This window comes from Penicillium bovifimosum (assembly GCF_028826915.1).
Source record: "Penicillium bovifimosum strain IBT 22155 chromosome Unknown utg000005l_segment0_segment0, whole genome shotgun sequence".
Taxonomy (NCBI): domain Eukaryota; kingdom Fungi; phylum Ascomycota; class Eurotiomycetes; order Eurotiales; family Aspergillaceae; genus Penicillium; species Penicillium bovifimosum.
In genome coordinates, this window is record NW_026622714.1 from 1189203 (window position 1) to 1217039 (window position 27837).

Consider the following 27837-nt stretch of genomic DNA (forward strand, 5'->3'; position numbering starts at 1 on the left):
TAGCAGCGACTTAGGGATCGATGGTGGAATGGTAAAGGAAACAATGAAGCAACCTAATTATTCTGAGGTGGCGGTCGGAGCAATCGCGGCCTAAGGCGGCAGTGTTGATACGGATAGGGGATGACGCCACTAACGCAGTTTGATAAAGTGAAGTTCAGTTTGTTGGCCGAAACAGTAGATCTTCAGTCTTGATTGTGCTACTTGCTGACTTGAATTTCACCGAGAATGGAAACGATATTTATAGGTGGTTTGGTCCACTACCAATGATCCTCTTACTTCTTATGCACCTCGCGTCGCGCCTTTCTGCAGCCTTATCCCCCGCAAAATATGGAAACTGAACCTGATAACACGGGAAATCACCTAAGCTTTCGCCTTCGGATCCTTCGCAGCACTAGCATCTTCTGTGAACCGCAGACTAACACTGTTCACACAATGGCGCTCATCTGTAGGTGTAGGATACCCCTCACCCTCAAACACATGGCCTAGATGGCCCCCGCAGTTGGTGCAAACAATCTCCGTCCGCTTCATGCCGAATGAGCTGTCGACATGTCTGGTCACAGCACCTGGAATAGAGTCAAAGTATGCTGGCCATCCACAGCCGGACTTGAACTTTTGGTCGGCGGTGTAAAGCGGCGCATTGCAACCTGCACAGTTATAGACGCCTTTTGATGGGTAGTGGGAATCGTATTCGCCAGTGTGGGGGCGCTCGGTACCCTTCTCACGGAGGATGCGGAATTGCTCTATAGGCATATAGATTAGTACATAGAATTGATGGACAGACTCGATGTATACGGACCTGGACTCAAAACAGCTCTCCACTGATCTTCGCTTCTCTGGTCCGGGTGCGACATGGCTTCGTTCGGTTCCTCAGGTTTACGGTTGGAGCTGAAAAAGGCGCCGAGAAATGGAATGGTAGGTGCAGCTCTAAGAGCTTTCGTGCTTGCTTTTGTGTGGGGTGGTTTCCACGGGCGCCCTGATAGTAACCGAGAGGAGCAAGATGTCGGCGCAAACTGGACAGGTATGGTTCGATGGCAGAGAGGCGAGATAAGTTTACGGGAGAATTGGGATCGCATGAAGAAAGTCTTTTAGTTTCTGGCGACAAGGATGGTCAAATATACTTTGTAAGCGAGGAAAAGGTAAGCAAATGAAGAGACGGGATCATGAGACTAATGAGAGTGGGGTGAGGCTGTGAAGCTAATCCCGACTGCCCGAACTCAGCACCATTACGTCACCATGCGGGGAGTCGGGACCCGATCACCGGGGCCAGTATGCGCGAGGTCTAGGCTTGAACGCTCAACGGCCACCTTCTCAACCATGATATGTCCGTACGAAGAGTAGCCATATTATTCATACATATAGGTAATTGATAGCCTATAATTCCAGAGCTGGCAAGGCTAGCGCAAGAAAGAAATGTATATACAAATGTTCTACCTGAGTAAACTCCAACAATGCAAGGAAGGGTATCTCAACAATAGACTCGCTCAAGATGGTAGGCTCAAATGAGATCAGAAATCAGATCTGAGTTGGCAGAGAATGATGACAGATTCGCAAAAAATAGAAACTTAGCGTGCCCCAGCCATGTCATGGCCAACCTAATGGACCAACGCCCCGAAGGTCAGCGGCCATGAAGATGTCGCCCATATGGCGCAGTTCAGCTATGGATAGGTGACTCTCCTAGCGCCGGTTGACCCCGGTCACGAGCATAGAACCTCTGTTTAGTTCCACACGCCACCCCTCCTTCTGTAGCATGTTCCACACGGCGGGTCCAATGTGCGACTTGCGGTCTTGCGAGTGAAGGCCAACGCCGCAGATAATATTGAATCCACCGTGGGAGTGCTGCCCCCCACCACGGACATGCTTCTGATCGCCCAGTCCATCCCACCAGGCCTGGACCCTTTCACGGGCGATTCTGACCGCGTTAGCCACGCTCACGCCGTGGAGATCCAAGCTGTCCGGCGATGACTGCCGTGCCACCAACTGGTCAGACGCGGCCGCCAAATGCCGCATTGCCAGTTGGCGTTCCTTGTTGCTGACTTCCCTATAGTAAGCGGCGGCACCGCCGTACAAAGGGTTTGATCGGGCGCGGCGGGCAGACTGGGAGGCTTGGGCGAGGGCGGCTGAGCGAGCTGCAAAGTGAGAGCTCGCCGCAGCAGCGGAGTCCTCAAGGTTCATGTATCCTGAGGAGCTCTCGGACTGGTGGACAGGCGGGATTTCCTCATCTTCTTCGTCGATATTGACGGGAGCGGTCACAAAGGTGATGATTTCTGACGGCGAAGTGAGAGCTGGTCGACTTTCCAGCTTCTCAGCTAACTCGCTAATAGCCGTCACTTCACCGTTTGTAATGTGGATGAGGCCAGCCAGAGTTGTGGGATGAATGCCAGGGAAGTGATGTCCAATTTCGCCGACTTGGGTGAGGAGCCGAGGATCATCCTCGATCTCCTCAATATCCTTTGGCGCATGGGCCTGTGCCAAGGTCCTGATTGTCGCACCAATTGACATGGAGTTGGCATGATAGGCTGAAGCGATCTTCTCCCTCTGTAGAGAGGAGGCACGTGAGGAGAGAAAATCGATATCTTTGTTCCCGGCCTCCCATTTGTTGGTGGCGATGGTATTGGAGGTTTGCAAGGACATCTGAGCCTTACGTTGCTGCTGTTGTTTCTTCTTTCGCGACTTCTTACCGCCGCCGTTCTGGTTCTCGTCCGCGTGAAAGCCATCAACTGATTTGGGGATCGAGGAACCACGGGCTTTCACCTCTTCAGGGGTTTCTTGGGGAGCATCCCCAGCAAGTTGCGTCTCCTCAATGAAGGCAAGATTGAGGAGAACGTCCATAGCACGGCCGAGGTTGTCATGGCAGTTCTCAAGGATGCGCTCAGCTTCCAGGCGAGTAATCGTTGGAAACATGCTAATCAATTTCTGCGCTTTCTCAGCAGTAGTCATACCCTGAAAGGTGTAGGCAGGCTTTGATCCTTTGAGGTCGGCATTGGCCTGGTCGAGATGTTCAATCGATGTCCAGCTTGTGATGTCTGATAGTGGTGCATCAGCTGACGGCTCGCCAGTGCTAGAGTCTGCAGCTTCTGAGGTCCGAAGAGTTGTGGTGCCCGTAGGATCAAACGGTAGATCCTCTTGTTCGACTGCAGAAGCTGCCAGCACATCCAGCGTCTCACGCAACTGAGCTACTTCATTGGGCTTAGCCAGGTTGTAGTCGGAAATGATTGCGGCAAACAGAGCGGGGTCAATTGTCGGGCAGTACATGCCCTCCAGCTTCTAATAGCGGACGACTGTCAGTTTGGGAAATGGCAAGCTGCAAAGCAACCAGATAGGCATATGCTGTGTGTGCCTTGGTGGTGCTACACGTGCCTTGAAGAGCTCATCATCATGGTTCCCCATGATTATAAATACGAATGTGGCGCACAGTGGTTGAAAGTAGGTGTTTCATCCCCTGCGCGAAAGTGTGGGGTGAGGTTGAAGGTAGCTGCCCAAGGACCAAGGCGCGGTGTCGGATGCGCGGAGAGAAGTTTTGGCGGGATTATGAGGAAGATTTGGTGGTATTTAAAGTCGTGTGAGTAGGAATATTAAAAGACTTGCTTAATAATAAAGAATCCTTTGTGGAATGATGAAGAGCAGGGATGGTTGAGTGGAGTAAGAGAAGATGAAGATTGAAGAAGTGGCTTTTTTCTGCGATGAGGATCTAAGATCGGTATTGTGCGATAAGATAACAATTAAGATTGATCGCAGGGCACCAATCAAAGGCATCAGAACATGTCACGTGAGACTGAAGTTTTGGTGGGGTAACGGAAGCTTGGAAATCGCACGTGCATGTCTGTGTTACATATTGCATTTGCTGTGACGTCAGAAACGTGTGGCTCTGTCCACAAGCACGCAGGAGGGTAAACAAATGCATTTTGAACTGGCAACTGGCCTGGTTGTATCTATACAACAAGCTGCTTTTCAGTGGCTACTAGTACCCAGTAGCAAAGTTGAGATGATTTGAATCTGGGATTTATGCAGCATTCAAGGTTGATTTAAACAATCCGGTTCCGAGGTTAGGATATCAGTGGCCGTGGATACAAAACTCAAATACGACAAGCCATGTCCACCGGTACTAATGTACACAGATGAGAATTTCACATAGCTTTGAAACAAGAACAAATTGAAGCAGTGCACTAGCGAAGCCATAATGTATTCGTGTGAGGATCTTAAGCGCTAAAGAAGTTCAAAAACATGCAGACGAGGTATACGACCAGAGTGTACCAAAAGAGACACAGAAAGGAAAACCCCGGACGCTATGCGAAGAGAGAATTTAGGATGTGTGCCCAAGCAGGATGCCTATCCCGAGTATGTTGCAATGCTCGGTATGTGATGACCATCATACCAAGCTCAACAGATGCCGGAATCGAAAAATAAATCCCATAGGAATGGCCCAAGCCACGGTCCCGCTTCTCAGGTGATGTTAAAGCCAATGAGCAATGAAGGCGTAAGAATACGAGCCGGCCTCGGAAATTGATACACGGGAAATTATGGAAGACATTTGAACTAACCCAGGTAATGCAAGAGAATGGGAGAACGCGGCTTGACTGTACATGTTCAAAGAACATCCAGAACCGAGAAAAAGCATGGGTATTTCCGTGCGCTGAAATCGAGAAAGCGGATTTGCGGGAAGAGAAAGGGAATGGGAGAGAAGTGAGGACGCCAGCCCCAGGTTCACCACATGTCATCGTCATCGTCATCGTCAAGTTGGACGTCGTGGCCAAAGGACGAGTGTCCATATTGGTAATGCTCTGGGCCATAAAGTTGGCCATTGTCATAGCCGTGCGTGTCGCCCCTCGAATGGCCGCCGTAGCGATCATGCGGATCGTCGTCATAGTCATACATGGAAGGATCGTCGTAGGAACTATCGCCGTAGTGCTGTTGCTCCTGGGACTTGATGGACCGTTAGTACTTTGTTTCCCCCCATGACGGAACGAGGTCACGAGTATAATCGTCACTTACGTCTTGATAGCGCTGATATTGCAAATATTCCTCTGGCTGGTCCCGAGATTTTGATGACCTCTGGGATGATGCAGATGGAGCAGCTGGGGTCTGCGGGTGCATCTGTTGCACTTTGGCCAAATATGAGTACATGAAGTTACTTAGTAGTACCTGGGAGTATAGCGCTCGCCGAGGATTAGCAAGCTTCATATGCGCCAGACGGTAGATAGCTCTCTCCTCCATGATCGAGAAGCGCGTCCAGGGATAGTCGACGTCGGCGCGAAGTACTCGCATTGGTGGATCGAGAGAAAGATTTCTAGAAGAGTGTTTTCGGTGATGGCCTTCACCACCGTGTTTTTTCCGGCCGCCGCCAAAGATTGATGAGAATATGCCATCCTTCTCCTTCTTTGAATCACCGGATGTTCTCCTGACGCTGTCTTTCCGACGTTCCTCTTCTAGCTTCGGATCAAGGCGATCTAAGACAAGGCTTTCGCGACCCCGCGGAGTGCTATCGATGGATGACTGTAGTACATCCAGGCGTGTGCTATCATGGGCTTTGTCGACTGTCTTCGACTTGGTCCTTTTAGAGTCACTGTCTTTTTCCTTGTCCCTCTTCTTGTCTCTTTCTTCGCTGCCTAGCAACCAATGCCAGCTAGACTTGCGGCCTTCGGAGTCCTTTTTGTCTTTCGACCTCTTGCTCTCGGGTTTCCGTTCCTCGGACTTGCGTTCTTCAGGGATCGTAGGAATGAACGAAAGGCTGTCAGTGCGAGTATTATTGCCAGGTACCAACTCAGGATTGTTAGCAAAATCATTTAATGATGATGCAGGTTCGTGAGCAGGCTGGCGGGGCATTTTGGGCCGCTTTGGTGCTGGATCATGCGAGGATGAAGATTTCGGCGGAGGTGTAGATGTAGCATTACGATCCGATGACCAGCCATTCTGCGAAGGCGGGCTTGGTATGCGGTTGTGCTCAGTAGCGGGGGGCGTTTCAATGATTGCGGGAATCTTTTGGTCGGCCGGGGCGATGTTCAACGTAGATCTACCATTTGAACTGATCCGCGAATGCCATTGTCGCGCATGTACCGCGTCTCCCGCATCGGCCTGACCCTGAGCGCCATCCGGGTGCCCACCAGAGGTAGGCAACACTTCTTGCTCAGCCTCAGGTTGATCAATAATCGACTCAAATGTCAAATTTGGGATGGAACCCGGGGGACCTGAGCTATGTGTCGAGGCAGAGGCAGAGGCGGCCCGGCCCGCTCGGGTGGCTTTGGGAGTAGGATCAGTCGAGACACGAGTGAGTCCCAGAATAGCTGAATCGGGAGGAGTAACAACCGGAAGCTTTGGATCACTCCCGGCAGATTCAGATTGCCCACGTCCCACCCGTTTTGAATATGGCAATTTCTCCCCTTTCTTCAAGCTGCCGGCTTTCTTATATTGTGTTCGTGTTGACCGACGAAGGCTGTTTCCGGGAGGCGCGGGAGGCAGAATCGGCTTGTCGTCATTTCCTGCGATGCCAACATTCTGCATGCTACGTACGAGTGGGTCAATGTCCCGCTGTTTCGAATCGTCCACCAAGGTTTCCAACTGTTGCAGGTTTGGACTCAACATGCCATCTCGTTTGCTTGACTGGGAGCGTTGACGTTCCAGCCGATCCGCGCCATCTGTATAACTTGAAGAACTGTCGATTTGTCTTGATAACATGGACCGCTTGCGATTAAGACCACCTGCCGACCCTGGACGTTCGGGCCCCAAAGTTGAATAATCCGCGGACCTACGCTTGATTTGGTCGGCTTTGCTATCGAGAAACGACTTGAACTCCTTCGGTGCTAGTTCGGGGTGCAGTCGCGCAGGAACCCAGAATAGCCGTGAGCTGTCATTTTCGTCGGTTGAGGGGGGGGGGGTGGGGAGAAGCCTGGGAGATCAGGATCACCGGCGGCTGCCACATCCATGGACATGCGCCGAATCGCGGCGAGGTTGTTCAGCTCCTGGGCAACGGCGGCGGGGTTGGATTCATAGTCGACGTTATTGATAGGAAAGGAGGAGGTCGCAGTCTCCGATGGCGAACGAGTGCCATCGGCAAGCCCGGAATCGCTCTCGCGGTCGAAAGAGCGGTTCCCAACCATCGGCGGCCTTCGGTTCCCATTGTTCGATATCGTGTGTCCATCCAACGAAGATTGATGCAGTGGCGAGGACGGCGAAAGAGACGACTCGGATCCTGCGGCGGCCCGCGGGATGGTTGTTATTGATTCGCCCAGTGGTGAGGTTATATAGCTAAGGCGTCTCGGATCATTACGATCGTAGTCGTCGTCGTACATATGCCCGATGGCTTCCGTCACATGGTGGCTTGGATCGCTAATCGACAGATGGGGGGCATGACCTCTCCGCGTCGCGTGCCCGCCATCCTCGTAGGGACTCGTGGAAGTCTGTACAGGTGAGAAAAATCGTTAGAATCAGGAGTGCGATATCTTCGAGTCCAGGTCTTGTTTCGATCAAAGTATGGGGAAAGGTCCAATCTCAAGAGAGAACGGCTGTGCCTGAGGGGTTCGGGGTTCAAGAGGGGATTCAACCGCAAAAGCATGCCCACACGCCGGAAGAAGGGAAAGAGCGCGACGCACCTGCATGGAAATCCACGTGTACGAAAATCGAAGGCGTCAAAGACGGAGCCCAAAGGGCGGAAGCTTAAAAGGAGGGTCTCAATGTACCACCTTAGATAGCGAAGAGGAACAGTGCATCGAAGCGGGGGAGGAGCGAAAAAAACAAAGGCGTAGCAGTGTAACGACTAGACATTCGGGCACTACCGAGTCCGAATGAGCGTCATGGGGTGGGGAATCTGGGAGAAGAGAAAGAGAATAGAGGAATGAAGGTGGGAGCGGGCGGAGAGCAGAGAGGGAGAGTGCTGACCTCCGCAGCACCTGACATATTAAACCTCTTTCAAGTGACTTGTATTATATCAAGTGTTTAGCCGTTTTCTTTCCTGCATTAGGGTCATTTAGGCCTTTTTAACTCTTATTTCATTGATACTGTCTCCACTTAACCGGGGGATGATTCATGGGGATGATCGGGGTTGGCGAGATCTACACTTTAGATGTCTTCTCTTCTTCCTGATCCTTCTGCCTTCAATTGCTTCAGTGATACGGAGTACCACGCTTTGGTTCGGATCCTAACCTCGGGTTCACAAAAAGTACCGCCTACCTCTCAGGCGAGCTGACTCGTAATATATTTCCTCGATCCGTGACACCGCATCCATGCACCTCAAGGGCTGAATGAACCTCGTCCCTCGTACTGAATACATGCACAGTTGACAGAGGTTCAAAGGCCTGAATATCCATGAGAAAGTCACAAAGAACCCGGGAAAGGAATATTTGCTGGTACACACTCGCTTGGCATGCTTTCATCTCTGGGTCTTTTGAGGACACAGATGAATCAAAATGGCTTGAAGATCTTTCCACCGCGCTTGGTGTTCTCTACGGCCCTGCGATTCCAGCCTAGGGGTGTTGTGTGACTCGATTCAATCGCCCCCGGCTCTCCGGGGTCCGAAACTAATGGGTGATATGCCGCGCACCTCAGAAGTATGCAAGTGCTCGTCCGATTCATCGATGACAAGAGAAGACCAGGCCTGGGGCCATACGACAAGGCCGTGGAGCCATTGTGATCATGCAGTCTTGAGGCATGTTTACTTCTTGCAGGTTGACTTCACTACTTTGTCCCCGTAAATGGGCTCTTCTGCCTCAGGGACCTAAGACATTACGACAAACATCATCAGAAAGGCCTCAGTATTTTACCGCGAAAGAGAGACTTATAGCCGAGGCCCGTGAGAAGCATCTGAGCGGGTCTCATCTATATATGATCCTGGCAATTTCAGCAGTATGCTTGGACTATTTATAGAAAGCATGCTAGTTTTTGGCTCTTCTCAGAGTCGGTTTCGAGGCAAACAGTCACATCATCGTGATGGTCCCAGAAACTTGCCTGGAAGGCCAGAATGACTCCAAGTTATCAAAGTCCAGATATTGAGACGAAGCTGGAAAATGGATTCAACCTATTGGAGTAAAGACAAGCTTAAAGGTGACTCAGAACTTAGTAGAGACTCTAGAGAGGTAATCGAAATCAGATGGGAGAATGCACCGCATCAAATTGAAAAAGATTGAACACAACAATACCCTCAAGCCCTCGCAACGAGAAGAAGATCTGGAAACGAGAAACTCCACGCTGAAGAATGTGAATAGCAACAACGGATTGATATAAAAATGAAAAGAAGAGAGGAGCTTGGCGGAAACCGCATACGCCAGGATATAGGTAGGACATGATTTGGAGGTATCGTATGTTCATCAAGCCCCGGAAAAATGTGCATCAAGAGGGTCATCACGGTGTGTGCTGCATAGACAGCATTGAACAGACACAAGTCTAAGAGGCTTCAACGTAGTTGCTACAATCGGGGTTAGCCGCTATTTCCGAAAAAGCGAAGAATATATGCATACCTCGGGAAGATGCCCACACGATCGCCAATGCGACCAGTCCACCAATCTTCCGCCTTCTCGGTCCGCTTTATGATGGTAATGATTTCGCCCTTTTTGAATCCGAGGTCGCCCTCCTGATCCGCATCAAATGTGTAAAGGGCAATGGCCTGATCTGACCGCAGCTGGGCTGCACCTGTCTTTTGTTGGAAAACCGGCTTAGGGGCAGTTGGACGGGTTGGTCGACGATCAGAATACACATAGTCTTCCTCGAATGGCGCGGTGTTGCTGCGGCTACGCCCATAGCCATCCCATGAATCAGCAGGGGATTGGCTTGAGGCCGAACGACTACCCCCGGCAGGCCGATCGTAAACATCATCGGCCCATGTGTTCGCACGGCGCGGCTTATCGCGGTATTCGTAGCTATTATCGTGGGTATTGGCTCGGCTCCGCTGCTGACCTTGGCCGTACGCATCGCCCCTCCGTCCCTCCCAAACAACGTCGTCGTGGCTGTCGTCATAGACAGGAATGTCGTTGTACATAGAGTCACCGTATGCCCGTGCATTACCTTGGAAGGCCCGGGAATTGAGCACACGCATCAGAGCATCGGCGGCCGGTGGTGGGCGAATGCTGCCGGTGAGAAGCTGGCTTGCGGAGACGCGATTGCGGTAGAGTTTCTCATTGGCGTCCTTGCGTTCCACGAGCATACTGCCTTCCAAACTCACGCCGGCGAAAAGACCCTTAGTTTTGGAGTATGAGAAAACAGCAGCGACACCCTTCGTACTCGCAGCGCCAGCCGCCTCGGCATTTCGACCGACCGGTCCAGCAGCGAGCGATACGTTGCCACCCAGAGTCAATGTCCCGACCTGTGAGAATGTGCGAACAGCAGCGGCGTCGTTGAGGATGAAAACGAAGTCGGTCAGCTCGAATCCGATCTGTCCTCCAATACCGGCACCTGCAGTCGCAATGGCTGATGGGGCTGACCAGGAACCATCGGCAAGACGAGCGACGACGATACCAGATCCAAACCGACCGGAGCCGAGGAATCCAGCCTTTAGGACCGTGAGGACCGCAAGACCCTAGAGAGCAAGCTGTGTTAATCATGGATATCTCATCGGCTCACAGGTATTTCTCCTACCTTTGCGCCAGCCAAAATCTCCGGAGGAATGACTTTGTCAGGCCCGAACGCTTGTCTGGGATCAACGAATGAAGTCAAGATCTTTGCGGCCTTCTTGCACTCGCCTGTTCAGAGAGCATTCACTGTTAGCCGGATATGCCGCACATGCGGGGAAGTCCCCTGAGATCGATATAACCTACTACTCATAGACGAGGGCAGCGGATTGTTGATCCCGAGAGGCATATTGGCGGTTATTGTCGAGGTGGGATGTACGGGACTCGACGTGAGGAATAGCAGAATGGGGAGAGAAATGAGGAGGCTGTTGATTCGGAGGTAAGGTTAGTCAGTGGGGTGTGGGCCCGATGACGGGACGCCGGTTCGTTAAGAGGCTCAAGATATCTCGCAGGGTCCGGGGTCCGAACTGGACTGATATGTAACTGGTTATTTCGTAGTTGAATTGAAGAACACTGGAAGTCATGAATACTGAATACTCTACACCCAGGAATATTCAAATCCTAGTCACGAGCTCATATGGTTTGGTGGCTCAAAGTGGCGCAGCGACGCGAATCTAGCTTGGCGACTTGAATCTCTACGGCTGACACGGAAGAGGAGAAGATGATAAGGCGAAATACACGTGTAGTATCCACTGAGGTGCTCCTAGAAAAGATGAAGATACATTGAAGATACATACCTAGGAATCGATACAGCAAGGTTGCCCGTACTCCGTAGATTATGTAGCTTCCCCACGTGTTGATGCCCCAGGCGCCAAAGCCTCTGTTATCGTATCGCGATTGTCTCGTCCGGAGTTGACCTCGGGAGCTTAGAACGATCCACCCCCATACAATCCTCCTTGACCCAATGATTATGGTCGGGTTATGATCAATCATTCGACCTGCTCAACGCGACAATGGCATTAGGTATGTGATCAATCTCTTAGCCCTTTCAAACATCACTGACAAGGCATTCCTCCAGTCCGCATTTGCGTCTGCGGCGACGAGGGCACTGGCAAGTCTAGCCTCATCACCTCGCTCGTCAAAGGTGTCTTCGTTACCAACAAAATACAGCCTGTCCTCCCTCAGATCCATATTCCTCCCACCCTCGGAACCCCCGAAAACGTCACAACCACCACCGTCGTTGATACCTCGGCCCTTCCCCAGGAACGAAACAATCTTGCGCGAGAGATCCGGAAATGCAATGTGATTCTCCTTGTATATTCCGACCACTACAGCTATGAAAGAGTCGCCCTATTCTGGTTGCCATATTTCCGCTCGTTGGGTGTCAATGTCCCGGTGGTCTTGTGCGCCAACAAGTCCGACTTGGCGACGGGTCACAGCGAGACCCGAGTGGTCGAGGAGGAGATGCTTCCCTTGATGACTGAGTTCAAGGAGATTGACTCTTGTATTCGCACCAGCGCTCGTGAGCACCGTAATGTCAACGAGGCCTTCTTTGTCTGCCAAAAGGCTGTCACGCACCCGATCGCACCGCTGTTCGATTCCAAGGAGGCCGCTTTGAAGCCTGCTGCAGTGGCGGCATTGCAAAGGATATTTTACCTCAGCGACAAAGATCGCGATGGGTATTTATCGGATAAGGAGCTCATGGATTTCCAAATCAGATGCTTTTCAAAGCCCTTGAATGAGGCGGATCTCAGTCATATCAAGGAGACCATTCAAAAAACCTACCCAGATTCAGTCACAGAGTCAGGCATTGATTGCCAAGGCTTTATCCACCTGAACAAACTGTATTCCGAGAAAGGACGTCATGAAACAGTCTGGATTATCTTGCGAGCGTTCCAATACACGGATAACCTGTCCCTGCAGGAGAAGTTCTTACATCCGAAGTTTGAAGTACCACCCTTCGCCTCTGCTGAATTATCGCCTGAAGGTTATCGCTTCTTTGTGAATCTGTTTCTTCTATCGGACAAGGATAACGACGGGGGCTTGAACGAGGCCGAGCTTGCATCTCTGTTCGCCCCTACCCCAGGGCTACCTGCATCCTGGGCCGACGGTTCGTTCCCGTCTTCAACAGTCCGTAACGAGGCTGGACACGTCACATTACAAGGCTGGCTCGCTCAATGGAGCATGACCACCTTCTTATCCCCGAAGACTACACTCGAGTACTTGGCTTACTTAGGCTTTGAGCCCTCCGACCCGCACCAATCTATTACTGCGGCGTTGAAGGTGACACAGCCGCGCAAGAGGCGTCGGCGCCCAGGGCGGGTGGGGCGCAATGTTGTTCAATGCCGTGTTTTGGGAGCGCCCGGATCCGGGAAATCCGCCTTGCTTGACGCACTTCTGTCCCGAGGATTTAGCACGACTTACCACCCAACCATTCAACCACGTACCGCAGTGAATACAGTTGAGCTCCCTGGCGGGAAGCAGTGCTATCTAATCCTTGATGAGCTAGGTGAACTGGAACCTGCTTTGCTGGAAAACCAGGCTAAGTTGCTGGATCAATGCGATGTGATTGCGTACACATATGATTCTTCAGACCCGGATTCATTTGCTTACATCCCGGCACTGTTGGCGAAATATCCCCATTTGGAGGAACTCCCCAGTGTGTTTATTGCCCTTAAGGCCGACCTGGATCGGACTACCCAGCGAGCAGAGTACCAGCCCCATGAATACACAGCCATGCGGAATATGCCCAGTCCGCCGCTCCATGTGAGTGTCACGTGGAGTTCGATTCAGGAAGTATTTGTGCATATCGCCGAGGCCGCCATGGAACCTAGCACTGCTTTCCCGCGCAGTGAGGAGGATGTGGAGGGTAAATGGATGTCGTGGGGAATTGCGCTCGGAGCGGTGGTTTGCGCAGGCGCTGCCGCAGTGATGATCTGGCGACGGGTCGGCGCTGGCAATTAGGGATTGAATGTTCTATACCATCTATATTTTAATGTTCGGATAAACAATGATGTTGATACCTCGATGAAATATTTCCAATACTGCATGTTTAGTGAAAGACCCGGCTGGCCCGGGAGCCGGAGTTAAGCCAGACCCAACCAGGCACGCGGTTTCTCTCCGCTCGCACGTTACCCCGGACATCATTCCCTTGCTGATCTTCCCCTCTCGTCTGGATTATCTTCTACCCTCCAGCCTCTGCCACCAAACCCGGCCATTGATTCAACTATACATTTCTTAGCATCGCGTACATATATACGACCAATCAGACTCGGCCTATCACACACCTTGACTCGCTGTCGCTTCTGCGGCCACTGCAGCCAGTCAACCAATCACTCCGGACATCAAAAGAGCTTCCGATATCCTCGATATATAAGAATCAAAGATCGGAGGTATATAATAGGCGCGTTCCAGATTTCGCGAAGGTTGCGCATTGCCTTATCGGTTCCAAGGTTGAGCTGCTGGTCACACAGATCTCAAACCAAGTCCAAATAGAGTCTGTACGAGTGACGTCTTGACTATGTTGTAAGGCTCTCCTCTTTCTTTAACTTCCCTCTGCTTTGAGCTCTGGACTCTCTCTTTCTTCATCAAAGCATCTCTCGCACATTTCATCACCACTTGCCTGAGAAGAAACGCACATCTCATACCATTGCTCGTTCACTTGCTGACACCACCACCAGTGTTCTTCCACCTCCCCCTCCACGCTACACCATCCCTGTCGCATACGCGGCGGGGGCGGCGAATGGTATGGCGGTTCCCGTTGTGGAAACGAATAACACTGTAACTCACCCAGAGGGTGGTTGTCCATTGCAAGTTGGCGAGGGTATGTGCGCTCAGGCAGTGGTCGCTACCGGTCAAAATCAATCCCGAGCCCGTTGATGGACTAATAGCTAATCGTGAATATGGTCACAGGAACATACACGCTTCAAGATGATCTACTTCTCGCAACCCCGCCTCCTCACCCCTCCGAAGCTCCCATCGTCAACCCTAACCCTCTTGCGACGATACCCACACCCCCCACCTCTGGCGTAAAGTTATCGCTCGTCAGTCTCGATCCGCGAAAGAAGCCCCCGACTTTCTTGACATCCGCCGTTACAGCCCCCCAATTTGGCGATGGAAATCCGGCTCTTGCGGCGCCACCGGTAACATCAAAGGATGCTTTGAAGCGAAGAAAGCCGAAGAACAACATCATCAAGAGCAGCTCTTCCTTCGTTTCACGGGTCATCACAAATGAGACATCTGCCAAGAGATTGAGCGAGCGTGATCCGAATGGTGTATTTGCATTTGCAAATATCAATCGAGCATTCCAATGGCTCGACCTCAGTTCACCGACAAAGGAGGAACATCTTACCAAAGTCCTTTTCACCAAAGCACACATGATATGCCACGATATCAATGAACTCACTAAGACAACATCACACTTGGACATCGTGATGGGCTCTTCTGCAGGCGACATCATTTGGTATGAGCCTATGTCACAGAAGTACGCGCGCATCAACAAGAACGGCGTGATTAACAGCTCTCCTGTCACACATATCAAATGGCTTCCTGGGTCTGAGAACCTATTTATTGCCTCACACGCCAATGGAGCGTTGGTAGTGTATGACAAGGAGAAGGACGATGCGCTGTTCACTCCGGAGGTGAATGGCAATAGTGAACAGGAGGCCGGACGCTTACCCTTGGATATTCTCAAATCTGTGAACTCACGAAATCAGAGAACCAATCCTGTCTCATTCTGGAAATTAGCAAATCAAAAGATCTCGAGTTTCTCCTTCTCACCAGACCAACGACATTTGGCCGTCGTGCTCGAAGATGGATCGCTGCGGCTAATGGATTATCTAAAAGAAGAGTATGTCCATCTCATGTTCCGATATTTCACCCTCCAGACTGACGCATTCTAGGGTATTGGATATATTCCGCAGCTATTACGGCGGGCTTATCTGCGTCTGCTGGTCACCAGATGGCAAGTACATCGTTACCGGAGGCCAGGATGACTTGTTGACAATCTGGTCTTTCCCCGAGCGCAAGATCGTCGCCAGGTGCCAGGGCCATAATTCTTGGGTCTCGGCCGTCGCATTCGATCCGTGGCGCTGTGATCAGAAAACATACCGGATTGGCAGCGTTGGCGATGACTGCCGCCTGCTTCTATGGGATTTCAGCGTCGGCATGCTCCACCGCCCCCGGGCACACCCGCAAGCCTCGACTCGAAACCGGTCCAGTATCATTTTGCCAAACACGCAAACCGCCAACCGTCACCGTGCAGATAGCGGGGATAATCGGATGCGATCAGACTCCAACGGTACCGAGCAGACCAGCGAAGATATCGATCCGACCATGAGTCACCCCGTGGAACCTCGGTCCCGCACAGGTCTACTGCCCCCGATCATGGTAAGTAATGGTTCTGGCGAGGGCTTTGGAGTTCATTAGACTAATCAAGCCATAGTCCAAAATCGTCGGCGAAGATCCCACCACCTGGCTCGGTTTCCAGAAAGACTGCATCATGACTTCGTCTTTAGAAGGTGCGTACCAACATGGTCTTTTTGACAGAAAATTGTACTAATACTCTCGTACAGGCCATATCCGCACTTGGAGTCGGCCTAGCGATAGCGTCGTGAAGTCATGATGGCATATTCGATCTCACAGCACGGATCCGGTAGTTGCGTTTCCGAAACAGCATAGTTAGCTATTTCCTGCTTTGGGGGTTTCATGCAGCACTTATTTCAACCCAACTCTTGGGGAAGGCCCTGGAGGTCAATAACTCAGCGTTGAGCGTTTTGGCGAGTGTTCAATGTTCATCAGTCTTCTTGATATCCATCCTTACGCGTCAGTGCCGGTATTGTGTTAAGTAGGATGGATTGGAAGACGCATTTCGCTCAATGCACAGATTATTCTTTCTCGTCAAGGCATTCTTCAAGGTTAAATGTACGGACATACTTCCATACATCAGGGTCGGGACTGATGAGGTCTGTCATAGCTCTGAATCGTCCTTGGCCTTAAAAAATAACCTAGGTACCTCCATTGCCATCGGGCACTTGTCGAAGCGGAGTCCATCCCAACCTTCCGTGGAAGACTCCATTCCGACGAGGGGGAGGTAGGGATCCTGTCGATAGGTATGGGACAATATATATGCCCGGGGTGTTCCAAATAGCGGGAGCTGGAACCTAGGCAAGTTAGGTTACAGCGAGTCAAATCCCAATGGAAGTAAAAAATCGATTGGCAGCCAGCATAGCAGTTTCAAGGATATAGAACGAACATGGGCGTTAGTTATCGAATTTCTGCGCATTAATGTAGGGGGCATATCAGCGGTCCATAGACCAAATCATCAACATCATAAACCACAACAATTTCATCACAAACAGAATAACCAACTTCTTTCCTTTCTCTGAACGCAAGATACATCAAAAGAAATGACTACAGACAATCCGAACTATCTTCAACCGCATATATCTAGGCGTAAGCCCCCTTCCCCGATTGACCAGTTGGCTAAAGGATTGACCAGTTGGCTAGACGGGGTGATTTGATCCCCAGTCTCAAAGAGCCAGCGCGAATAGACCAAGCAAAAAACTGCCAGCAGGCGGCATGAGGACGGCAGCAGCGTTTGCAGTAGTAGTCGCAGACTCGGTGGCCGACTCAGTCGCCGTCGAGGTGGAAGTCGAAGTTGAGCGACGGGTGGTGGTTGCAGTGGTAGTGGAATGGGTCGAGGTGGAGGTGCTGGTCGAAGTTGTGGTCGAAGTCTTGGTCGTCACTGTAGACAAAGTTAGCCTTTTGCGTTCTTCATGTTATGGGTGAAAAGCAAATGTGTGGTTCTCGGAAGCCGTGCTTTCCGCCTTCTTACTGACCAGGCGTGGTGGAAGTGTGGGTAGAAGAATGAGAGGTGGTAGTGTGTGGTTTGGTAAAAGAGATAGTGCTTGATGTGGAAGTCCAGGTTGGAATGGATTTGGAGGTGGTAGTTGAGATAGAAGAAGGTGTGGACATGGATGTAGAGATTATTGAAGAGGAGGATATGGTCGGGGTAGGAGAGGTTGTGGTTATGAAAGAAGAAGTTGAGGGTGTTAATGTTGATGAGACTGAGGAAGAAGTGGGGAAGGTAAGCGTCATGGTGGATTCCACGGTCTCGGAATAGGATGTTGTATGGGTAGATATTGTGGATGTCTTTTCTGTGGGGGTGGGAATGGATGGGATGGTGGTAGTGGGAATAGTAGATGTTGAAAGGGTAGGGAATGGCAGTTTAGAGGTGGAGGTGGAAATAGAGGACGGTATCCAGGGTATGGTGGAAGAAGGCACAGGGGGCAAGAGGGAAGAGGTAGAGGTAGAAATAGAGGACAGTGTCAAGGGTAAGGTGGAAGAAGAGACGGAGGGCAAAAGGGAAGAGGTAGACGCACTTATAGAAGAGCTGGTTATAATAGAAGATGACGTAGGGGTAAAAATAGAAGAGGAAGCAGTAGATGAATAGGACGAGGTAGGGGTAGACGCACTGGTGGAGGAGTGAGCGGTCGAAGACATAGAAGAGGAAGCAGTCGTGGAAGAAGCGAGCGTCGACGAAGTAAGATCACTGGTCGACGCGGTGGAAGAAAGCAAAGTGGACGAAGCAGAGATAGACGAAGTTTCAAGCGCAGAGCTGGTTTCCTTACCAGAACTACTAGCAAGTGCACCGGGCTCAGTGACTCGGAATTGCTCAGACTGGGCGAGAATGCCGTTGCTTCGCGAAAGCATGTTGATCTGGTATCCCTTTCTATATTGCACGGTCAGTAACTTGAAGATTGGTGAGAAAACAAGGTAGATCAGGTTCGACGAACCCTGTGTCCACATTTGGGAAAGTCTTCGCGTCGATGGTGTAGGAGCCAGTAGAGGAGTCTACATCCCGGGCCACAATCTCTGTCGTCGGAGGGTACACATTCTGATTGACCAGCTCAATGTTGAAAGTATCTGGGTCCGTTCTAGTGATATTGGTTCTGTGATTAGCCTCTTGTGGCTATTCGTAGGTGGCCGTTGACCATGTCGGACGGGTAGCTTACGAGACAGACTGCCACTTGATAGTAAGAGGCATATCGGGGTCAATCCTTTCGCCCATGCGTGGCGAGGTGACAACGAGGGCTGTCATAACTGTGGTTAGATCCATCCGTAATGCCCAAGACGATATGACCTACCTGCAGCCGTAGCAGCCAAGGCCACCAAAGACACAACGTTTGTCCGCATATTGATTAACGTGGGTGGTAACCAGTAACAAGTGAAGTAATTCGAGGAAGTAGTTGTCAATGTTGGAAGGTCGGGCCGCAATATAATATTCGCGAGGTTGGAGGAAACAAAAGTCAAGGGCGACATAGGACGGGGGCATGATGATTTATAGTGCCTATGGTAGACACTGGGGAATGTAACTCTCACAGGGTCTGTTAAAATGTCTATGGCAATCTTTATTTTTGGGCTGATTTCCCGTGGTGCCTTGATCCATCGTCTCTCGTGCTCCCAGTTGCGTCGGAGTACAAAAGAAAGACCAGGCGAGGACCGCATTTTGCCGTCCCCGTGATGTGACTTTAATACTGTACTGCAGTCGAAGGGGACCAAAGGAGAGACTGGCGACTCAGTAGCCTGCTACCTCTTTTTCAGCCCAGATGGGAATCTTTCGTCCACTCAATCCATGAAGTACAACATGTGTGAGGCTGGCTGGCCGCGCGTCATAGCTCCTGTCTGTATCGCAATGAAGCTTTCTATGATGCATTGAAGATCGATTCACTTGGCAGAAACGAACTTACTGGCAAGGGCCCTGGTCCCCTAGGATTACCGCTGCAGCCCATTTAGATTAGGATGGCGATTGCATGACTCCACGAGAGGATTGATACCTTGAACTATATGATCACTGATAATGCGTCAGATAATATAACAGACATTAAATCCCCGAGACGTGCATATCTGAAGATGAAATAGCCTTTAAGCTTACACGGGACTAGAATAGTTACCGTGGTTAGACCCAAACCTTCGAAGTTGAAAAGCTCACATTGGCAGTCTATACCCAAGCCATCACGACATCATCAGTGTCTGGTTGTGCTATTACTCGATAACATGTTAGATGTCGGACAGAACATCCGGAAGGCCTAAGCACACCGGAGATATCGACTCCCGGGTACTCTCTCGGTGAAGAGCGCAGGTAGGACGAAGCCAAGAAAGGAAGGGCGTTGCACATTTCCAACCCGGCACAGGGGCCATAGCAACGCACAAGTCCAACGGAATAGTAAGCATGCCATTGTCCCTCGGTTTAAACCTATTGTTGAGCCAAAGCTGATCTGACCCTTATCGAGGCTCTGAGATTTCGAAATGGTTGCCTAGGGGGCAAGATGGGAAATGTCTAAAGTTCCACAAAGCCTGAACACAACGTCGGAAGAGCGTTGATTGGACAATGCCTAGGAGAGATTCGAATATTCCAAATAAGACCCAGGTTGCTTGCTGGGTCAGATCCCTGTCTGAATTGTCATAACAAACAGGTCTCCGTTCGGTCTTGGGCAGTGTTGTGCTCTCCGACACTTCCACCACCGGCAGGCCAAGCTGCGTTTGGCTTTGCAGTGTGGCTTGTCTAACACTTTGGTGTTTTTAACCTCCTCGTCATTGTTTTTGAGGGGAGAGTCGTCGTCAGCATTTTACGAAGCCTTGAATATGACGTGGAGTGTGTAGATACGAAAAGAGCGTCAGGGTGTACTCATAGTAAGCTCTCTACGTTGGGGCAACAGATGCCCAAAGTCTCCAAGGTTATTGAGTAAGGCCAGGTGAAGAACCAGGTTGGTATTCAAAACAAAGCGATAGATACATGCCATTCTGTGGTCAGCTGTCATTTCCAATGTGACACAAAATTATCAATCATCTCGACAGAGATAAGAGCAGCATCCTTTCATGCACCGTTACAACTCCATGTCAATCTATGTAGTATTAATCCTAGACCTCCAGCACGCTGCGACCACCGTCAACTGTAATCCTTCTGCGAACTCTAATGTGGGCATAGGAAGTCCCAAGTTGAACAGGACGAGGTCCTGTAGTCCTAGTAAGACCCTCTTCCCCGGAATAATTGCCCAATGCCTCTTTATCAACCAATGGGTCACAAAACTCGGCGGAATCTGGGCCGCTAGAGGATGTTGTGCCTGCTGAGAGATTGGAAGCAGCGTCTTCATCGCCCTCTTGGACATCCAGCAGGGCGGTCGGGCAGAAGACCAAGGCCTCACCAGTCGCCAGGTGGACGATCCGGTGGAAAATGTCAGATGTGGAGCTGTCCTTCGTGGCAGCCTCCTCAACCCCGGCCCCGGCAATGTGGGATCGGATGGCTCTGAACCAAGCCGGCGATGAGAAGCGATGGATGATGGTCACATTGCAAAGCTCCAAAAGTGATGGCGCAAGGGTCGGTTCTTGAGTTGCGATCATGACACGCGCGCCCAAATGGCGCTGTTGGCGGACAACAGACAGCAAGGTCTCTGTGAACTCGACGGCTTCCGGCGCAGTTGAAGTCATGTACTACGAGTGAACGCGGGATTAGTCAAGGTGGAAGACAGGGAGAGGAGAACAGTCAACGTACTTTATGCGCTTCATCAAGTGCGATCATTCGACCAGTGTCCTGTCGATCCTTGAGGAACAAGGAAAGCGAGATATTAAAGAGGGCACATGCATCATCCGGACCGACGAACGGACAGCTCAGGTCAATGATGGTCAGTGTACCTGGAGAGAACTTCCAGGTACTGTCAGTATCATGTTCCTTGGACTTTTTAGAAGTCGCGCCAGGCACAGAGCCAGGCTCGAAGAATGACTCTAGAACCTCCAGTCGCAAGGTGAGAGGCATGAGCTGGCCTCTGACAAATTGCTCCTTGTCCAACATGTTCTTGAATGCGGCATAGTTAAAGCCTGCCTGGCCTTGATTCTGAATCGCCATGTCCCGGAGGATCTTCATTATGACCTGTGAATTGCGACTTGTTAGACACATGACTCCATTCGCTCCCAAGGGCTCACACACATACCTCAATGTACAGCGGCTGGCCAGCTTTGTTATTGACAGCCATGAGGGTCTTCATCATGCTGATATTCAGGTCCTTCTGAGGAAGGTACAAGGGCTGAACCTTGAGCATACTGGAACCACCTGCCAGCTTTGTGTACGCTTTTTTCATGGCGAGGTAATTCGTCGGGGAGACAAGCACCCGGACGGGAATGTTCGAGGAGCACAAGTGAGCCGCTTCACACAGCTGGGTGCTGGCAAACGCGGTGAATTTGTCGTAATGAACGACCAGTCCGGCGAGAGGCGACGAAAGCTTTCCAGCGGGTGAAGGCTTGATCAATGCATTTTCCAGGAGACAGGAGAGCGTGTGGCTTTTGCCGCTGCCCTGACTACCGCAGATGAAGGCGGACCATGGAGCTGACACGTTGGTGTAGATAAGATCCTCTTGGTCTGGGGTGTCGCCGGCGGGTCGGGTTCGCAACCCTAGGAGCCCATACTGTGGGTAAACCTGGCGCTTCTCCGTGGGTTGGTTGTTTCGTTGCTGCTCGCTATCAAGGACTTTGCAAGCATGAAGAGAGAATAAAGGTGCTGTGATCACCTCCTCCTCCAGGCGCCTGTTGCCACGACCAGACGCCAGGAAAGAGTGCATGTCACCTTGGGCAAGACTCATATGCTTCTCTATTTCTTGAGTACCTTTTTGAAGTTGATGAGATGCCATATTGTTCCGTCGTTGCGAGGTAGAGGCGTGGAGATAGTTGATGTCTGAAGTTGAGGGTAGGGGAGATTCACAGGGAAGGAGAAGAGTGAAGAAACTAGCCACCAACAAAAGTGTTATAGGGGGATAAGGACAAAGCCAGAGATGCCATTTATCCCAGGCAAACCTTTGACGAACTTAGTACGCTATATGACTGCAGAAATGTGGACCTTCCGGAGATTCAGAGATTCAGCAAACAAACATCCAACGTCCAGAAGTAGTAGGTGGAATAGGGCACAACCCATTCATTACCAATGGTCACGGTAATGGCCGTTACGCGATGCCTCTACAAATTCGATCTACCTAGCGGCCGGAAAAAGCAATATTACACTTTAAAGGCCCATCATATGTTACATAGCACACTGAAGCTGGAGCAGCCACAGCGTTCCATTCAGTTTAATTCGGCGTTCGTCTTGCTTCCTCCCAATAGAGGTATACGCCATAGCAAAGTTAAGCTGCTGGGTATACCCTTTAAGTATGCGCGCGTGCTTAGAATTGGCAGTGAACCAATGCCGTAAGGTCCGGGGCGGCTCCGCCAAAGGGTGCGGAGGCATACTACCATGCTTGTAGCATAACTCCTACCTAAGAAGCATCATCCGTGACGGCAGAATAAATCTCAATCCGCCAAACCAAAGAACCGCAGCGAGAACACTCGATATGTATATGACCGAGGTCTAGGGGCTTCCATTCAGCAGCTGTCCTTCATGCGAAAGGAACTTGGCGAGTGGGTAGATAATGCTGGAAGACATTTACGACAATCAAGGCAAAGATCGGAGGGAAAATCGCTGATTCGCTCGAAACTGGGCTTGACAGATACAGCAGTGAACACGTTCCGGCTGGGGTGGAGTGGAGATGGCACCGATGGTACCCAGCTCGGTAGAGGTTGGGTTGGGACTTGGGAACTTGGGCCAAGCTAAGCGGGAGATCTATGTCACGTGATACATGACCCCCTTATGCAAAAGAGCCGCCAAATTGTATTGTGCTGCATCGGCCGTAATGAACAAGCCAACGTTAAATTACGTTAGGCACACAAGCACTTTCAGTGAGTTTGTCAAATGAACAGCTTACAGCCCATAATATCATGGTTCCTACGAACAGTAGAGTGAGAACTTGCGATTCGGCAAGAAAATTGTCCTCTTTTCCATATATTTCTTTAACCGTGCAGCCAGCCTTCGATCACAATCATTTATACAAGCTGCGCTCTTTTTCACCGGCTCGAATGCCGTTCATAACCTCATGTGTTCCAAAATGTGGAATCCCGGGTAGGAGATTGTCATTGGTTCAAACCATGTCCATATATGATCTTATCGCGCGCGTAGAGCTCTCTATGTAAGTGCCACCTCACATAGGGACCAGGGTGCTTGGAAACCTGCAGGTGCCCCGCTGGCTCATGAAACCACATTTTCCCTCTTTATACCACTCCACTCTCGCCTAGGCATCTTTCTTCGACCTTTGAGTTCCATGGCTCAGACAACCCAAAGCCCCACAACTACTTGTGCCGAGTATATCGCCCTCACATCCTTCTTTCACCAGGTCCCTACTCCAGTCGTTCGAAATGCAAATCACTTGCCAACCAGCCAAGAATACGTTTTGCCGTTTTCAACAGAGCGTAGACTAACATAGGTTCTTGCCTTCCTGGCAAAAACGAAGGATGGGTGGGATCATATCCCGGCAGTCTGTGTTGAACAGGACTCATCTGGGACAACTTTAAAGGTCATCCTAGCCATCAACAAGAGAACCTACGCTGATGGGGATGGCATTCTACGAAACTTGAAATCAAGCTTTGAACAAGTATTTCAAATACTTCATGATTCAGATTACGGTTAGTCCTTCCTGATTTGAGCATAATGATCAACTTTAACGATTCTGATTCTCCAAAATATAGTAGAACAGTCCAACCTCCAGAGTAGAGTCTTTATGTCAATCATATCAATGTGCTCACCACGAGTACTTTGCCGGTTGCGACTCGAACGAGGGACAACTAAGAGGCCAATTCAAGATCTACTGAAAGACACGATCTTTAGCATTCGACGAATTGAGGCTCAAAAGCTTCACAACAAGGACTTATCGCTCGTGTCGGAATTGTTTATATCAGAGGCAAACAAAGTCATACAGCTGGTTGTTCGATGGTTGAAGCACCAGACTCTGGATGAGCTGAGTGATCTTGTGGAAGGGATACATCACTTGCAACAAACAGCACCACGTTACCATGAGTTGCTAAACATAATCTCGAACCATGACATGTATCCGACCTCAAGATCCAGTTTTTTGAACATCATCAGAAAGATCTCAAGATACTGGGAAGCCGCTAGGAAACTGTATCGAACCGCAAAGAAATTTCCACTGGTCCGCAATATGGAAATTCAACTGGCAAACCTACCCAAAAAGGCATTCGAAGGTCAAATAGACACCAGCAAGTTTCCGGACCTATGCTCAAGTTTATCCAAGCTTGGATTGGCCAAGGGTCAACGAAGTGTTCCTCTGTTGTGCCGCAATTTGAAAATTGACGAAAACGCTGCCCGTGCTAGGCATAAAGGAGCTCAAAATGTTTTTTCAGCGGCAAAAACTCCACGCCGAAATCCAAATCATTGCCTTTTGCGAAATGCAAGCCCGAAGGCCGTTTCCACGAGTAGTTAGTTCAAGCAAAGACGCATGCTTTCTCTGCAACACTTTCATTCAGCTACACGGACGAATGCATACTCCGAGAGCCCATGGCCGACCTTATCCTGGCTGGAGACTTCCGATTCTACCGGAGTTTGGAGCCCTCCAGCATACACTTAATCAATGGCTAGGCAAGACCCTCCGCCAGGATATTTCACGAGGCCTAGCTCAAAGAAAACTGTCTATTCATCCCTTTCCGAATGAAAGCAACTTGCTTACCTTATCGGATTCTTCAACAACTGTGAATCAACCGGAACTTTTGTCAGAGAACTCTGTGGGAAGAATGACTTCGATTCGCCGGTCTAGTACCCTATCCGAAGGTCCGCCTAGATATGGCCCTTTATTGGATCTCAGCCGAAATTCAAGCACTGGGACTGTGTCTCATTCGGAAAATTTCGTTGAGACCGTTTACTTGGCCCAAGGAGAACTAATCAATGATTTTGTCAGATTTAGCAGACCTTTCCATCTTTATACCGCAGAATCGCTTGAAGTCCATCTCGAATTAAAGGATCAAGCAACTTCTGGGACTAGAGAAGGATCCTTAGGCTACGGTATCGAAAGGCTTACAACGGACAACTTCCAATCCATAAGAGAGACGTGCAGCAGCTCGATGGTGAGTCTTATTGCAATTGTCTGAAGATAATGCGTTCTGTCTTGCCGCTGGGGATGTGGTATTGAGGATAAATACGCAGGGATGGACCAAAGACAAATAGGAAGCGCCGCGTCAGGTACTACGTACTGCTCGATGCCCTATTTCCTCTGCCTTGTGCGGATGTTGAAGGCTCACATTAACCTGGAGGAGTCTAGCTCAATCAATGGAAGCTATTACATATGTTCGCAAGTATCCAGGGATGTTTCAATGGTACTGGTCGCGCTACCGCTGAGTTCAAGGTCGATGAGATTAAGCAGGTTAGGTTGTGAATCGATACCTTTGCCATAGAATTAAACACCAGATCAGCCGCGGCACGTGTCACTGTCGGATGATGATGATCACGATAGTAATGTTCTGATTAACTCGATTTAGCTAGCATTACATGCTGTCGCCGTGGGCCTATCGGGGCAATTCGGAGCAATATGGCCTCGCCAGTTGCCTAGAGGTTTGCCAGTTGACTCGATATTGGCCAGTTGACTTAAAGTTTGCCAGTTGGCGGAAAAGCACGCTAAACAGGCGCCCGGAACTCGCCGAGCCGGGCACCCGCAAGTGGATACTGACAACTGGACAGACTATTGTTGCCGATATTTTGTTTAGAAGTGTACTGTATACATATCCTGTTACTTTTTGTATCCAATATTCAACGCTTACAGGTACACGCTTAAGGTGCTACCTGGGTGATTTATCTCTTGCTGGGCAGCAGGCCCGGGGTTGCGTCTTGGACCTACTAATATAGACTGAGAATACAATCCCACATATAGAAAACGTCATCAAATAACATCATCAAATAACATCGTCATCATCAAAAGCTATCATCGTTGATAGCTGGCTGCTTCACAATCAGCCGGGCTTCTTCGGCGGGGCATCTTGTTCCTGGAGTTGGACCTGATCAGATGCTCTAGATAACTGAGCATGGCTGTGGTTGCCCGCTGGAACGGAAGTTCAGACAGTAACCCATGATCAAAGATCCCAGCAGCCCGAAGTCCAGTCGAGCATGGTACCGAGCGTGTCGCTGCTCGATGCCAGTCGCAATGCATCAGTACCACGCTGGGCAACATCGAAGCCCCGAAGAAGGACTAAATTTACCAGCCCTGGTCTTCTCCTCTCAGGGCAGCATGGACACATCACGATATGGACCCTCTCCTTGGCGACACCCCGCCGCCGGTTCAGCCCGGTTCCGGTATGCTAACACAGGACCATCGTCCGAACCATCCGATCTCAAATCAACCGCAAAGTGCTTCAGGATACGCGTCTAGAATAACTGCATTGACGTTGTCAATGTTGAAACTGCACAAGATGTGCCATTTCCACAGTCAGTCGTACCGCGGTCGAGCCGGCAGTTCATGCTCCTGGTATCCTGTCCTTGCTTAGACGGTATACGGCGGTTATACGCCCTCCGCTGTCTGGTAGGAGTTGTGCTGGTGCACTTTGCGGTTGATTCGCGGGCTGAACCGGCGGCGTGGTAGGAGTTGTACTAGGTGCCCCTCGGACCTCAGAGCGAATGCCCATTCCCGGCGGCCATCCTCATCGGGGTGTCGTAGAACTCGTCGAGGTAATCGGCGACGACGCACTTGCAGAGGAAAAGTCGACACAATCGAGGAACCCATACGCCGCCGCTCTTGTCGAAGGGTGTAATTTCGGAGAACGATGGATCACAGTCTACTCCTCCGGAGAATTGAGGGGTCTGCGGTATGACCCAAATTTGTCTCGGCGCCGAAACTTCGCACCGGCCCCGATGCACTTGTGAATAGTTGGCAAAAGATCTCTTTCCACTGCCCATAGCAGGATCTCGGTATGGTCTGCCGGTGTGTTGTCTTTGTAAAGCATATTGCCAAGCGTTAGCTCGAGCCGCCGACATGTCTGAACAGGGCAGCTCGGTCTGCCCTCGTCAAATTCTCGTGAATCCTAAGGATAAGCTCTGTCGGCAAGCTGGTCAGTGACATGGCTGCGGCGGCGATGCTAAGAGACTTGGCCTTGAGAGAGTAAAATGAAATGTAATGAGCAAGAAATGATGATGTGGAAGCGATGATGATGGAAGAGTGCTGACGATGAAGTGGTGACTCTGAGCAGAAGGAAGAGGAAGAAGAAGATCAGTAGGAGGAGCAGCAGCAGCAGAAGGATGGATAGTATGCGGATGAAGAAGAAGAAGAAGAAGAAGAAGAAGAAGAAGAAGAAGAAGAAGAAGAAGAAGTGTCGATGATGAAGAATTGTTGCCGTTGAGCAAGAGCAGCAGGGGGAAGAGTAAGATGATGAATAGTAGATGATGAAGAGTGGGAGAAGAAGAAGGAGAAGGAGAAGGAGAAGGAGAAGAGGAAAGAAATATAAAGTGTCAACAGAGTGAGCGATTTGCCTCATTCATCCACATCCATAGGGTCAT

At 50.4% G+C, this 27837-nt stretch overlaps 11 protein-coding genes across 11 annotated transcripts; 6 read left to right on the plus strand and 5 right to left on the minus strand.

Annotated features, from left to right (window-relative positions):
• Positions 1-90: 90 nt before the first annotated feature.
• Positions 91-3387, minus strand: N7515_005628 (Peptide methionine sulfoxide reductase MrsB; the record flags this gene model as incomplete). The annotated part of the gene is given in 5 exon segments (XM_056666372.1): positions 91-129; positions 421-740; positions 797-1010; positions 1690-3264; positions 3277-3387. The coding sequence occupies 5 exon segments, from the start codon at positions 3385-3387 to the stop codon at positions 91-93; spliced, it is 2259 nt and encodes a 752-aa protein (XP_056519968.1).
• A 1314-nt stretch (positions 3388-4701) lies between these two features.
• Positions 4702-7887, minus strand: N7515_005629 (putative telomere silencing protein Zds1; the record flags this gene model as incomplete). The annotated part of the gene is made up of 4 exons (XM_056666373.1): positions 4702-4920; positions 4990-6794; positions 6899-7391; positions 7870-7887. The coding sequence occupies 4 exons, from the start codon at positions 7885-7887 to the stop codon at positions 4702-4704; spliced, it is 2535 nt and encodes an 844-aa protein (XP_056519969.1).
• Positions 7888-9369: 1482 nt separating this feature from the next.
• N7515_005630 (SYLF and SH3 domain-containing protein) lies at positions 9370-10779 on the minus strand (the record flags this gene model as incomplete). The annotated part of the gene is made up of 4 exons (XM_056666374.1): positions 9370-9391; positions 9444-10498; positions 10558-10661; positions 10737-10779. 4 exons carry the CDS (start codon positions 10777-10779, stop codon positions 9370-9372), a joined length of 1224 nt encoding a protein of 407 aa, XP_056519970.1.
• Positions 10780-11443: 664 nt separating this feature from the next.
• On the plus strand, positions 11444-13394 carry gem1 (ERMES complex Ca(2+)-binding regulatory GTPase GEM1; the record flags this gene model as incomplete). The annotated part of the gene is made up of 2 exons (XM_056666375.1): positions 11444-11453; positions 11509-13394. 2 exons carry the CDS (start codon positions 11444-11446, stop codon positions 13392-13394), a joined length of 1896 nt encoding a protein of 631 aa, XP_056519971.1.
• Positions 13395-14111: 717 nt separating this feature from the next.
• Positions 14112-16053, plus strand: N7515_005632 (WD40 repeat domain-containing protein; the record flags this gene model as incomplete). The annotated part of the gene is made up of 5 exons (XM_056666376.1): positions 14112-14253; positions 14343-15279; positions 15332-15818; positions 15874-15949; positions 16004-16053. Coding segments are annotated over 5 exons (1692 nt in total), but the record flags the coding sequence as incomplete, so codon positions are not given.
• A 1007-nt stretch (positions 16054-17060) lies between these two features.
• N7515_005633 (GPI anchored serine-threonine rich family protein) lies at positions 17061-18626 on the minus strand (the record flags this gene model as incomplete). The annotated part of the gene is made up of 6 exons (XM_056666377.1): positions 17061-17175; positions 17270-17582; positions 17906-18162; positions 18227-18367; positions 18446-18524; positions 18578-18626. The coding sequence occupies 6 exons, from the start codon at positions 18624-18626 to the stop codon at positions 17061-17063; spliced, it is 954 nt and encodes a 317-aa protein (XP_056519973.1).
• Positions 18627-20351: 1725 nt separating this feature from the next.
• Positions 20352-22111, minus strand: N7515_005634 (uncharacterized protein; the record flags this gene model as incomplete). Its single annotated transcript, XM_056666378.1, has 3 exons — positions 20352-20921; positions 20983-21357; positions 21419-22111. The coding sequence occupies 3 exons, from the start codon at positions 22109-22111 to the stop codon at positions 20352-20354; spliced, it is 1638 nt and encodes a 545-aa protein (XP_056519974.1).
• A 1324-nt stretch (positions 22112-23435) lies between these two features.
• On the plus strand, positions 23436-23974 carry N7515_005635 (uncharacterized protein; the record flags this gene model as incomplete). Its single annotated transcript, XM_056666379.1, has 3 exons — positions 23436-23476; positions 23497-23734; positions 23771-23974. The coding sequence occupies 3 exons, from the start codon at positions 23436-23438 to the stop codon at positions 23972-23974; spliced, it is 483 nt and encodes a 160-aa protein (XP_056519975.1).
• A 105-nt stretch (positions 23975-24079) lies between these two features.
• N7515_005636 (nucleic acid/nucleotide deaminase domain-containing protein) lies at positions 24080-25445 on the plus strand (the record flags this gene model as incomplete). The annotated part of the gene is given in 2 exon segments (XM_056666380.1): positions 24080-24694; positions 24705-25445. 2 exon segments carry the CDS (start codon positions 24080-24082, stop codon positions 25443-25445), a joined length of 1356 nt encoding a protein of 451 aa, XP_056519976.1.
• Positions 25446-26491: 1046 nt separating this feature from the next.
• Positions 26492-26721, plus strand: N7515_005637 (uncharacterized protein; the record flags this gene model as incomplete). Its single annotated transcript, XM_056666381.1, is given in 2 exon segments — positions 26492-26640; positions 26655-26721. The coding sequence occupies 2 exon segments, from the start codon at positions 26492-26494 to the stop codon at positions 26719-26721; spliced, it is 216 nt and encodes a 71-aa protein (XP_056519977.1).
• Positions 26722-26961: 240 nt separating this feature from the next.
• Positions 26962-27785, plus strand: N7515_005638 (uncharacterized protein; the record flags this gene model as incomplete). The annotated part of the gene is made up of 3 exons (XM_056666382.1): positions 26962-27149; positions 27531-27652; positions 27721-27785. 3 exons carry the CDS (start codon positions 26962-26964, stop codon positions 27783-27785), a joined length of 375 nt encoding a protein of 124 aa, XP_056519978.1.
• Between the last annotated feature and the right edge of the window lie 52 nt (positions 27786-27837).